Raw genomic sequence first — 13,741 nt, 5'->3', positions numbered from 1 at the left:
CCCAATACATTATTTATTTATTTAACTCTTACTGTCTTCTTTTTAAAATTGAAGTATGGTTGGCTTACATACATTGTATTTTTTTAGACATAATGTTATTGCATACTTAACAGATCTCAATATAGTATAAATATAACTTTTTATGTATTGGGACACCAAAAATTCTTGTGACTTGCTTTATTGTAATAGCCACTGTATTTTGGTGGTGGAACCGAAGCCACAATGTCTCTGAGGTGTGCCCATATCTCAAGATGGCAAGTCCATCCCAGCAGATCTCCAGCCCTGAAGAGATCAGTCCAGAGTTGCCAAATGGGAAGTTTATCAGCACCCGGCAGTTAACTAGGAAGGCATCAATCTTGTTTGATACTTCTCAGCTAAAGGCTAAACTCTAATCCATCATAGCAAAGTAATAGTCACCAGCCAGAAGGTAGTTGGTGTAAAATAGACAGACCGTCATGGGGGACAGTAGGGACCTCGTCTGGAGAGAAAGGGCTTTAATTATGGAGTATCTGTGCTGTTTTCATGCTTGCAGGAGACTCTCAGGTGGGCAGAGATATGGATGAGGAGGGAAGGTGTATGAACTGGGCCTCTGCTGGGGATCAGAGCCTCGTGGAGGAACAAGCACGAGAAGTGGCCAAGGGTGTGACCTGTGAGTCAGACAGACAGGGGTTCAAGTTCTGACTCTGCCATGTGCTTGTTCTGTGACCAGGGCCAGAGACCCCTTCTCCTCCTGCTCTGGGGTGGGTTGAATTATGTCCTCCCCAAAGCTATGTCTACATCCTAAGCCCTGGTCTCTGTGAATGGGACCTTATTTAGAAAAAGAGTCTTTGCAGATGCAATGAAGTATCTCGGAGATGCGATGTCTTAGATTAATCAGGGGGTCTTAAGTCTGCTAGTGTCCTCACTGGAAGAGGAGATCCAGACACAGAGGTGAGGTCACATGAAGACGGAGGCAGAGACTGCAGTGTCTCCAACTCTGCAACCGGGACACGAGGAAGAAATGGCCCAGAAGCAGCTCTGATGGAGGGCACCTCAACACCACACCCTAGATGCAGGGAGGGGGCGGTACTCACGGTCAAGCAGACGTTGATGAGGGTGCAGACTTTCCCATCTCCAGTGTACTTCGGCAAACAGTTACAGACGGCCTGTCCAGGAAGAAGACAGAACGGGGCATTTCACAGTCAGGTCCTGCTGGCTCTCACTCCATCATCATCCGTCCAGTTTCTGATGCACAGTTTCCCGCTTGCTCACAGTGTGACAGGGACCGAGGGAGGCAGAGTCCGGGTTCCTGAGCCTCCAGCTTCCCCACCTGAGTCTTTTCGCCCCTCAACCCCTCCCCTCCTTTATGTGGAGTCCTCACATGCTCCCACCCCACCTAACCTTCTCCCTAGGGAGGCAATGCCTCGGCTACAGCGCTGGGGAGTATGTGACCGAGAGAGGGCTTAAAACTGTTATCTTCTGCTGTTGTACATGTATTTCAGAGGCTCAAGCCCAAGAAAAATGGTAAGATTCTGGGCATTAGAAAGCTGAAAGAAAGGAGAGCGTGGCTGGAGACCTTCATGTTTCTGGAGCCATGTGGTGTTTGCACATGCCCACTTCTTCCCACTGCGCTGTGCTGTGTTAGTCGCTCAGTCATGTCCGACTCTTTGTGACCCCATGGACTGTAGCCCATCAGGCTCCTCTGTCCATGGGGATTCTCTAGGCAAGAATACTGCAGTGGGTTGCAAAGCCCTTCTTCAGGGGATCTTCCCAACCCAGGGACTGAACTCAGGTCTCCCACATTGCAAGCAGATTCTTTACCATCTGAGCTACTAGGGAAGCCCAAGAATACTGGAGTGGGTAGTCTAACCCTTCTCCAGGGGATCTTCCTGACCCAGGAATTGAACCGGGGTCTCCTGCATTGCAGGTGGATTTTTTACCAGCTGAGCTACCAGGGAAGCCCCACTTTAAGAAAGGCCTTTCTCCCACGAACCCTTTGTTCCCTGCTCCTCCTACCTTCCTCCTCTTTCCAAAACAACCATCTCTAGGGGAATTGTTTCAGAATTCCCTCTAATGTATTTATTTCATCCTGTTGCTCCCTAGAGGTCTGTACTCAGCCCCTCTCCCTCAGTCCTGGGTCTGTATCTGCAGGAATTGGCTCCTAGGAAAATGTAACCCCCCAGAGAGGCAGAGCTCACCTGGTTGGGTCCCGTCTGTGTGCACTCTGCATGCCTGTGGCAGCCACCATGGTTCTCCAAGCAGGGGTTGATCTCTTTAAAACAAAAATCCCACACCTGGCATGAGAATCGAGCCTTATTTTTAAGTAAAGGCATCTCGATGGATCCAACCAAGCAGAGCAGGTGTCAAAGCATGAGTTGGTTTTCTTGGCAACTCTGTGGCTGAAATAACCCAACAGGGAGGGTGCTGGCTGTGGTTTCTCAAAACTGACTCCTCTGGGACGGGACTGTGCCAGCAGAGGCGTATCTGCAGGCTTGACTCTGTCCCTCTATTGAATGAATATGAGTGTTTGCAGCCAAGGACTTGAAATAATAGAACTTTGGAGTCTAATTCAGCATGTTATGAATGAAGAGATGTAGGAATTAAAAACACATTTATAACCATCACAGTGTAATTGGCTCAGAGAAGAATCATCAGTAGATGCTCAATTTAGGAGGACATTTTGATGGGAAGCAGGATGTTTGCTTGGTGTGAAAGCATTTCCTATCCAATTGCTTATAAGCAGCCAAGGGAAAACAAGTAAATGGAAAACAAGTGGAAGGATCAGACAGCACCTTGACTGAGGGGTCAAAACTAAAGGCAGTTGGAAATTGCAGGTGAGAGGTGGTACCTACCTATGCACACGATGCCATCGCCAGTATAGCCTGTCTTGCACACACACACCCGGCTTCCTGGGGTGGTTCTTTTACAGACAGCCTTGGCAGAGCAACCTCCATTGCTGATCTCACAGGCATTGATTGCTATAGAAGAGAAAGATGACAAAGAGCAGTAGAGGAGGAGGGGGAAAATTGATGTGTTTTTACTTGAGTGATTGAGAAATAGAAGTTACTTCAAAATGGCAGGCATTGGATTAAATATAGATAATTCAAAAGAATGCAAAGCACTAGATGTCACTGGTGAATTCTACCAAACATTCAATAAATACCAAAATTTCACATGCTCTCCTAAAAACTGAAAGAGGAGGGAAGACTCTCAACTCATTCTATGAGACCAGTATTACTCTGATACCAAAACCAGGAAAAGCTATCACAAAACAACTATAGACTAATATCCTTCATGAATATAGATTCAATATCCTCAAGAAAATACTTGCAGGTCAAATTTAGAAATATATAAACGTGATTATATACTATAAGAAAGAGGTACTAATATAGGAATACAAGATTGTTTAACATCCCCCAAGTCAATTAATGTAATAGAGCACAGCAACAGAATGAAAGACAAAAACACAATCATCCTAGTATAAGGAGCGAAGCCTTTTGTCAAAATTCAATATTGTTAATGATAAAAACACTCAATAGACTAGGAATAGAAGGCAACTTCCTTAACCTGATAGAGGACATTTTTCACTTATGAAAAACCCACAGCTAAGATCGTGCTTAATGATGGCAGACCAAATGCTTTCTCCCGTGATTAGGAATAAGGCAAGTAGGTCTGCTTTTACCACTTCTGTTCAACACTGTGTTGAATGAAGGTTCTGGTCAGGGCAATTAGGCAAAAAAGAAATAAAAGGCATTCAGATTAGAAAATATGTAAAGGCATTTCTATTTGCAGATAACATGATGTGCTATGGAAAATCCTGAAGAATCCACTAAAAAGAATTAGAGTGAATCACTGAATTCAACAATGTTGTAGGCCACAGGATCAACAGTCAAAAATCAATTGTACTTCTAGACCATAGCAATGAGCAAACTGAAAATGAAATTAAGAAAACAAGTCCACTTACAATAGCATCAAAAGATGGACTCCATTAACAAATTGTAAAACACTCTGCAATCTGCAAACATTGTGGAAAGAAATAAAAGATGACCTAAATAATAGAAAGACCTTCCATGTTCATTGATGGAGAGAATTAATATTGTTAAGGTGGCATTACTCCCTATATCTGATCTACAGATTAAACGCAATCTGTCAAAATCCCAGTTGATTTCTTTGCAAAAACTGACAAGATTATTCTAAAACTTGTATATCAATTCAAAGGGCCCAGAACAGTCAAAACAATCTTTAAAAAAAAGAGCAGAGTTGGAGGACTCACACTCCCTAATTTCAAAACTTACTACAAAGCTTCAGTAATAAAGACAGAGTGGAACTGGCAGAAGGATCCATATGGAATTAAGAGTCCAGAAATAAACTCAAACATCTGTGGTCAACTGATTTGCCACAAAGGTGCCAATATGTTATTTCCATCACAGGAAGAATGATCTTTTCAAAAATTGATACTGAGACAATTAGATATCCACATGTGAAAGAATGAATTTGGACCTCACTATATACACAAAAGAGCTTCTCTGATGGCTCAGTGGTAAAGAATCCACCTGCAAAGCAGGAGACATGGGTTCGATCCCTGGGTGGAGACGATCCCTGGAGGAGGGCATGACAACCTACTCCAGTATTCTTGTCTGGAGAATCCCATGGACTGAGGAGCCTGGCGGGCTACAGTCCATAGAGTTGCAAAGAGTCGGACAGACTGAAGAGACTGAGTACGCAGGCATGTATACAAAAGTCAATTCCAAGTGGATCTAAGATCTGGAGTCCCAAGGTGTGTGTATGAGTCCTGGCTTGCCCTTCATTCACCATGTGACTTTAGACAAATGACTTAATTAGTATGAATTTTGGGGTACACCCATACAAGCTTATGCACAGGTTTGGATAATGTATATGAAAGTTTTATAGAAATATTGAGCATTATATTAACTTACAGATGACAAAATGATGCAAAGAGAAGTCAAGCAGCTGTCCCCAGGTAACATACACTATAAGAACATAGACTTAAACCCAGGGAGTCTGACGACAGGACTGTTTATAACAGCTGCCGTTTTGCTATCTCCCCGCAAACAGGGGGCAAGAGAAATCACAGTTACTTGTCTTTCCATTGTTTTCACTGGTATGTTGAACACATCCTACTTCAGGGAACACCTGAGACAATCCCCAGGGTCAGATGGTCTAGAATGCAAATTGGTGAGGACTTCCCTGGTGATCCAGTGGTTAAGCGTCCACCTGCTTTATAAAGCAAGGGACATGGGTCCAATCCCTGCTCTGGGAAGATTCCATGTGCTGCAGGGCAACTAAGCCCGTGTGCCACAAGTACTGAAGCCCGCATGTGCTAGAGCCTGTGCTCTGCAACAAGAGAAGCCACCATAATAAGAAACCTGTGCACCACAGCTAGAGAGTAGCCTCCCACTCACCACAACCAGAAAAAGCTAACGCAAGCCCAAATTTAATTAATAAAAAAAAGAAAGCAAACTGGTGCAATCATTGTCTAGCTCCACCACAGTCTGGACTGAAGCCCTCGTGGACAGAGTGTCAAGAGAAAATGATGCTGTTTCTATTTTTTTCTAGCACTGAACATGTATTGGTCACCATAAGAGCGTTAGCTCATATTTATTGAGTGCTCTGTGCCAGGAATGTTCACAGGTATTAATTAAGTCATGCTGCCATCCAACAATCCACTGAGCAAGATTCTCTTATGACCTACAACTTACAGATGACAAAATGATGCAAAGAGCAGTCAAGCAACTGTCCCCAGGTAACACAAAGTGTAAGAACATGGATTTGAACCCAAGGAGTCTAACATCGGGGCTGTTTTTGACAGCTGTCTCATTCTGTTGTTGTACGTGGAGAGGTCATTTCATCCCAAATTGCTCTGCAAGGGACATAGTTTTATGTTTACTTTAAGGGTAGTTTAGAGACCACCCAAGGCCATGTGGGGAGTGGGAAAAAGAACCAGGGCTCAAGCCTCTTTGTGTCCCATTTCAGAGTCCCCATGCCCATGCCACACCCTTGGTCAGCCAAATCCACGATTGTTAAAGCTCTCCAGGTGATTCCAATTGTGGCCAAGACTTAGAGAAGAGAACCAGGGCAGTGGCCCCGGACGTTTCAAAACCAACACATCTAATCCGTGAATAGTAGGTGTCCTGCCCCTGAATGAGGTCAGCCACCCTACCACATCCAGTTCCCCATCACTGCTCATTAGCAGCTGTCCATTTATTTATTTTTGGCCTCATCACATGGCAAGTGGGATCTTAGTTCCCTGACTAGGGATCGAATCCACACCCCTTGCATTGGCAGCATGAAGTCTTAACCACAGGACCACCAGGCAAGTCCTGCAGCTGCCCAGTTAGTCTGCAGAAACACAGATCTCTCAATAGCTTGGGTTACCCTCCACCTAGCAAATTCCTTACTTACCTGTGCAGATGGTCCCATTCCCCTGGAACCCTGCTGCACATTTGCACAAGGCTGTGCCATCCAGATTGAGAAGACAGCTGCCAAGAGAAAAGGCAAGTGGTATTTACAGAAAAATGCACAACATCCCGCCTCCTGCCTGGATGGGACTCACAATACCCTTCCCCCTAGGATCCCAGCTCCTGCCCCATGAGGCACTCAGAGGTCCTCCCTAAGGCTTGGGAGGAGAGTTGATCCCTAGCACAGCCCTGCCATGGGCAGCTAAAACTGCAGTCACTTGTCAGGCAAACAACAGAGTGTGTACATGGAGGCATTGGTCCAAGGATACGGAGGGCAGCTGCCCATCTTCAGAGAGCATCCTACATGCTCAAACCTATACTTCACACACTATTTGACGTAACCTACACAATATCCAGTAGCCCAACCGGTAGGTCTATCATTCTTCCCATTTTACAGATGAGGAGACCAAGGCTTAGAGGCCTTAAATAAGTGGATCAAGGTTATACAATCAATGGAAACGACAGAGGCTGATTCAAGTCTAACTCCAGCTTCTGGATTCTTAATGAATTAACCCATTAGCTCCTCTGAGTGTTATGAATATGAAGTTCACTTATGAAGACAGAAGGCTTGGCTGTGAACTGCAAGTAAGGTTTGATGAAATTGAGGCCCACCAGGCTCCCTCTGCTTCTGTGAAAGGGTCCCTGTGGCTTGAACGGGGGTAACAACTGGCACTCTGCCAACGTGTCAGGTAGCTCAGGGGGCAGCTTGTTCAAAAGGCTGGATCTGGCAAACTGACGGTGGCCTCATTTTTAGTTTTTACTTAAATCAGCCCTGGGATTTCTTTGGAAGGAGTGATGCTAAAGCTGAAACTCCAGTACTTTGGCCACCTCATGCGAAGAGTTGACTCATTGGAAAAGACTCTGATGCTTGGAGGGATTGGGGGCAGGAGGAGAAGGGGACGACAGAGGATGAGATGGCTGGATGGCATCACTGACTTGATGGACGTGAGTCTCAGTGAACTCCGGGAGTTGGTGATGGACAGGGAGGCCTGGCGTGCTGCGATTCATGGGGTCGCAAAGAGTCGGACACAACTGAGAGACTGATCTGATCTGATCTGTTCATAAATCCTCAGAAATGGTCTCAGGAAGCTTCTTCCCTAAAGATGGGGTCTGGTGGACACATACTATTAGGAAAAATCCCCTTTGCATCACTCCCAAAGGTGGCCAGAGGGCACCTACTTGGCACTGGTGTGGCAGGTCCCGTTGCAGTTGTCTTTTGTGATCGCTGCAAAAAGAGAACCAAATGCTGTCAGACTTTTTAAAATAAATCTCACTCAAGAATATTCTTTTAGTACTTGGTGATAGGAAATGATTTAGTTCCTCACAAGTTAACTGGTACACATCATGGGAACTATGTGACCATGTAAGTTCTCTTTTACCTTGGTTTCTAGGAAGCTCAGAGACAAATCTGAAGGTCAAATACACCGATGGAGTGTCTCCTGTGTGCTAGGTGGTGAGGCTGCACACTGCTCCCCGGGGTTTAATTTCCTATTTTATTGGGTTGGCCACAAAGTTCATGTGGGTTTTTGTAAGAGCTTAGGAAGGCCCCAAATGAATTTTTTGGCCAACCCAATGTTTATACCTTCTATGTTCCTTATTCTTTTTTTTCATCATTTTGCTACAGAGTGATATAAACAAGCAAATTTCTTGTTTGGTCACTAAGATATGTCCTACTCTTTTGTGACCCCATGGACTGTAGCTCCCCAGGCTCCTCAATCTATGGGATTTCTCAGGCAAGAATACTGGGGTGGGTTGCCATTTCCTTCTCTAGGGGATCTTCCCAATCCAGGGATCAAACCCACAACCCCCATCACCACTGGCAAGTGTATTCTTTACTGCTGAGCCACCAGGGAAGCCCAAATAAGCAAATAACTAATTATAATTAAGTTGTTGTTGTTTTGCATATGCAAAAATAGCCCAGAGCCTGGCATGCAGCAGGTACTCACTACCTATTTGCTGAATGAATTCCTAAGTTTCCTGGAACAATATTACATTCTTATTCTTGGATGTCCAGCTAACATACTTCCTGGCAGGGGAGGATCAGGCAAGAAATTGTTAGAGATGATGGAAAAGTACCCACTGGACTGGTTGCTCAGGCTAAGAGCTTTTGGGAAAGAAATCCTGTTAGGCCTGGCCAAATTATATAGAAGGTCCTGAAACAGAGGCCTGGCTGTGAGAGTGGTCATGCTTCTGTGAGAGGGAACATTTACAGACTCCGATGAGCTAGGTGGATGCAGTGCCATTCTGTGCCTTTATGTGCGCTAGTCCCTGAGTCCGGAAATCTCTTTCTCTCTGTTCTGTTTCTGAAATCCCAGCCACCTTTTAGGACCCCCTTGCTGGAATCTGCTCTAGACCTTTGATTCAGTTAATTGATAGAGACCACGTGGTGTGCTCTTTTGAGAAGGATGTGGCGCCCATATCTGACCTCAGAGGGAAGAGTGCAATGATCAATTAACCAATTAACGATGTCTGACATGACTCCGGAGTGGGGAGTTTGCATTCGAACAAAGGATAATCTAGTCTGGTGGAGAGGTGCTTTACTCTGCACTCTTATATCGCAATTTTTTGAATATGACTGAACATTTATTTCCATTACTAGGCTGAAGCTCCTTGTACAGATTGTGCTCCTTGTACCGACTGTGCAATGGAGATCAGGCTGGAAAACTGGGCAAGTGCCAACTGGCAAATAGCTTTGTACTACACCTTCCTAACAGAAACAGAAGATATTAAGAAGAAGTGGTAAGAATATACAGAAGAACTATACAAAAAAGATCTTTATGACCCAGATAACCATGATGGTGTGATCACTCACCTAGAGCCAGACATCCTGGAATGCAAAGTCAAGTGGGCTTTAGGAAGCATCACTAAGAACAAAGCTAGTGGAGGTGATGGAATTCCACTTAAGCTATTTCAAATCCTAAAAAGATGTTGTGAAAGTGCTACATTGAGTATGTCAGCAAATTTGGAAGACTCAGCAGTGGCTATAGGACTGGAAAAGGTCAGTTTTCATTCCAATCCCAAAGAAAGGCAATGCCAAAGAATGCTCAAACTACCACACAATTGCACTCATCTCACACGCTAGTAAAGTGATGCAAAATTCTCCAAGCCAGGCTTCAACAGTATGTGAACCATGAACTTCCAGATGTTCAAGCTGGATTTAGAAAAAGCAGAGGAACCAGAGATCAAATTGCCGACATCTGCTGGATCACTGAAAAAGCAAGAGAGTTCCAGAAGAACATCTACTTCTGTCTTATTGACTACACCAAAGCCTTTGACTGTGTGGATCACAACAAACTGGAAAATTCTTCAAGAGATGGGAATACCAGGCCACCTGACCTGTCTCCTGAGAAATCTGTATGCAGGTCAAGAAGCAACAGTTAGAACCGGACATGGAACAACAGACTGGTTCCAAATTGGGGAAGGAGTACATCAAGGCTGTATACTGTCACCCTGCTTAGTTAACTTATATGCAGAGTACATCATGAGAAATGCTGGGCTGGATGAAGCACAAGCTGGAATCAAGATTCCTGGGAGAAATATCAATAACCTCAGATATGCAGATGATACCACCCTTATGGCAGAAAGTGAAGAAGAACTAAAGAACCTCTTGATGAAAGTGAAAGAGGAGAGTGAAAAAGTTGGCTTAAAACTCAACATTCAGAAAACTAAGATCATGGCATCTGGTCCCATCACTTCATGACAAATAGATGGGGAAACAGTAGAAACAGTGAGAGACTTTATATTTTTGGGGGCTCCAAAATCACTGCAGATGGTGACTGCAGCCATGAAATTAAGATGCTTGCTCCTTGGAAGAAAAGTTATGACCAACCTAGACAGCATATTAAAAAGCAGAGATATTACTTTGCTGACAAAGTTCCATCTAGTCAAAGCTATGGTTTTTCCAGTAGTCATGTATGGATATGAGAGTTGGACTATAAAGAAAGCTGAGAGCCGAAGAATTGATGCTTTTGAACTGTGGTGTTGAAGAAGACTGTTAAGAGTCCCTTGGACTGCAAGGAGATCCAACCAGTCCATCCTAAAGGATATCAGCCCTGAATATCCACTGGAAGTACTGATGCTGAAGCTGAAACTCCAATACTTTGGCCACCTGATCCAAGGAACTGACTCATTGGAAAAGACCCTGATGCTGGGAAAGATGGAAGGTGGGAGGAGAAGGGGACAACAAAGGATGAGATGGTTGGATGACATAACTGACTCAATGGACATGAGTTTGAGTAAACTCTGGGAGTTGGTGATGGACAGGAAGGTCTGGGGTGCTGCAGTCCATGCGGTTGCAAAGAGTCTGACATGACTGAGTGACTGAACTGAACACCCTCCTAAGGTGTTTTTCCTATAGGCAATGAAATTTCTCCTCCTGGAAGCAGTGGAGAATCACAGCAGGTCACTAAGTCCTGGGGCGTGGGTGGGAAATAATACTAGTCAAGATGTTTATGTCCCCTGTCCCCAGTTCATACTTTGAAATGTAATCTGTAATATGTTTGTACTTGAAGGTGGGGACTTAGGTGATTAGGTCATGAGTGTGGAATCTTCATGAATGAAACTAATGTCCTTATAAGTGAGACCCTGGAGAGTTCCCTTGCCCCTTCTGCCATCACGTGGGAAGACAGCCCTCTACAACCCAGAAGAGGGCCGTCACCAGAACCCAGCCATGCTGGCACCCTGATTCTGAATGCTAGCCTCCAGAACAAAATAACTTTCTGTTGTTTATAAGCCACTCAGTCTATGGTACTTTGTTATAGCCTGAACAGACCAAGACATCTATGCTTTAGATGGTTCTGTGTGGCAGCAGCGTGAAGAATGGAATGGAGGAAAATGTGACAGAAGGCAAAGAGATGGATCACAAGGGTACTGGTGAGAGGAGCAGCAGGAGGAAGGAGCTGAAATAGTTCACCTATGGTACTAGGGACAGGGCAGGGGGAGGCTGAGAGGGTGGCTCCAAGACTGGGTGAGCAGGCGGGGGTGGACTGGGGTCTTTCTCCACAGTAGAGAAAGCAGGAAGAAGATGAGTCTGGTGGTTCATCGTTGGCCCCGCTTTCTTCCCCTCATGGCACAAATACACCTCCACCTGCTTAATGACACCTATGTCTCCAGCCTTGGCCTCACTCTTGAGACTTCCACCCACACACTCACATCTGCTCTACAGTGACTGTCTGGAAACCCGCATTTTCCCCAGACTGCCGGCTGCTGGGGCAGGGACCACACACTACTCATTGCCGTGTCCTCCAGCAGGAGCTCCATGTGTCTGATGAATGAATGAGTGAGCTAATACCTCCTGGGAATCTCCACCTGGGTGTTCTCCCGCCCCTCAATCTCACCCTCCTGCCCCTAAGCTGGACTCTTCCAGAACTGGCCCATCATCTACACAGTGGACCCCTCCCTCCCTCTTCCTTTCTTCTGTATCTCTAGTCACCTCGTGCTCTTGATTTTAACTCATTTGGCAATTAAGTGTCTTCATTTTCCCTGCCACAGTCAGGCCACCACCTTGGTTCAGATTTTTGTTAACTGCCTCCTGAAAACCTGTGCAGCCTCCAGGTTGTTCCCTGTCCTTTAAACGTGGTTGGTCCTCCTGTGCACACGAGGGTAGTTTATGATACAACAGATGACCTCCTGATTATCCTTGGCTGTCACTTTTGTCTTGCTCTATTTCAGGGATTCCCCCAGGCTGTCTTCCTGTTTATGTGACCCCGTTGCTCCCTACTTCCCTCTCCCAGACCCTCTAAACCCTTGCTTGGAACACCAGCATTTTACATCTGTTCTAGGGTATCTCCTTGGCTTGAGACCATTTACACTTCCAACTTTAGCTTTTCAATGAAATCTGTGTTACCCTGATTTTTAGCATCACCTGAAGTTTTGGGCAAAGACACTCTTTCTGATAACTCCATATCCCTGGAGCTTTCATTGGGCTGTCAGGCACCTGTGACTCCTCTCCAGCTCCCGCCCCAGAAGAGGGGGACTCTCTGATACCTGCTTCCAGGGGTAATTTCTCCAGTCCAGTGTCAGAATGACCTTTCTAAAACACAAATCACACCATACTGCTGACTTGCTCAAAACCCTTAAAAGGCTTCCCAACAGGAAGCTTCAGCAGAAGGTCCATCACCCTTAGGCTTCCATGACCTGACTCCTGCCCACATCTCTAGCCTGTTCTCATTCCACGTTCCTCTTTGCCCCTATATTCCTCTCATCCTGCAATCCTGTGGTTCTGTAGATGTGCAGAACTCCCCCACATCTTTGGGCTTTTCCATAAGCTTCTTTCTGTGTGAAATTTTCTCTCCTCATCACTCTCACAGGGATACATAAGGAATCATCAGTGCAGTAGGAAGGGGGAGGGTTCAGGAAAATGGACTGGCTCAGACCCTACTGAGAGTGGGAAATAAATTGATATAATCTCTTGGCAATAAGTAGCAAACTTTTCCCCCGAAGTACCAACTGCTAACTCAGAAATTCCATCTCAAGGAATCTAACCAAATGGATTAATAAGATAAATGCAAATATATATGAATATATACACACATATGCATGAATATATATATATATATATATATGAATGAAATAGTCTTTGCAGCATTGTTTATGATAGCAGAAAACTAATTTTAAGAACATGGTAAACAGAATGGCTACCCACTCCAGTATTCCTGCCTGGAAGATTCCATGGACAGAGGAACCTGGTGGGGTACAGTCCATGGTGTTGCAAAGAGTCAGACACGACTGAGCCACTAACACAGTCTGATGATCAGATATTATATAGAAATTAAGAAAAAATGATATTTCTCTATGTATTTATTCACATGAAAAGATATTGATCATATATATTATGTGAAGTGAGAGACTCACAAAACTGTGTGCAGAGCATGGCCCCATACACATGTCTATACCTAGAAAAAGGCTGGAAGGCCAATATGAAATACTAATGATAGTTTTCTCCCTGCCTTGGGAGTATGAATAATTTTTATTTTCTTTTTAATGCTTTTATTTTACAAACTATTTTTGCTGCCAGTAGGAATTATTGCCAAAGAAAGAAATGAAGATGCCATTTCCGTTTTAGGAGGAAAAAATAGAGAACAGATCACAAGTACCAGAAGGTTGGCTCTTACCACTGTCACATTTCACTCCTCGCCAGCCCACGTCACAGTCGCAGGCACCATCACCCAAGGGTCCTTGATTGCATCTCCCATGGACACAAGTACACACTAAGTGGAAACACAGCCATGCATTGTCAGGTTTTTGACCTGTGTTCAATAACTCACTTTTGATTTACTACAAAG

At 44.7% G+C, this 13,741-nt stretch overlaps 1 protein-coding gene across 2 annotated transcripts in view; it reads right to left on the bottom strand.

Moving 5' to 3' along the window:
- STAB2 (stabilin 2) overlaps positions 1–13,741 on the bottom strand; it is a 172,159-nt gene that overhangs the window by 51,494 nt on the left and 106,924 nt on the right. For both annotated transcript variants that reach the window (XM_061417114.1, XM_061417115.1), the window contains 6 exons: positions 13,571–13,666; positions 7,638–7,683; positions 6,403–6,479; positions 2,832–2,957; positions 2,178–2,251; positions 1,074–1,145 (listed from right to left, as the gene is read on the bottom strand). In XM_061417114.1, coding sequence (XP_061273098.1) covers positions 1,074–1,145; positions 2,178–2,251; positions 2,832–2,957; positions 6,403–6,479; positions 7,638–7,683; positions 13,571–13,666 — 491 coding nt within the window. The remainder of the gene's footprint in view (positions 1–1,073; positions 1,146–2,177; positions 2,252–2,831; positions 2,958–6,402; positions 6,480–7,637; positions 7,684–13,570; positions 13,667–13,741) is intronic.

The sequence above is a fragment of the Bos javanicus genome, chromosome 5, assembly GCF_032452875.1.
Source record: "Bos javanicus breed banteng chromosome 5, ARS-OSU_banteng_1.0, whole genome shotgun sequence".
NCBI classification, from domain to species: Eukaryota; Metazoa; Chordata; class Mammalia; order Artiodactyla; family Bovidae; genus Bos; species Bos javanicus.
This window is presented reverse-complemented; position numbering and strand designations above follow the sequence as displayed.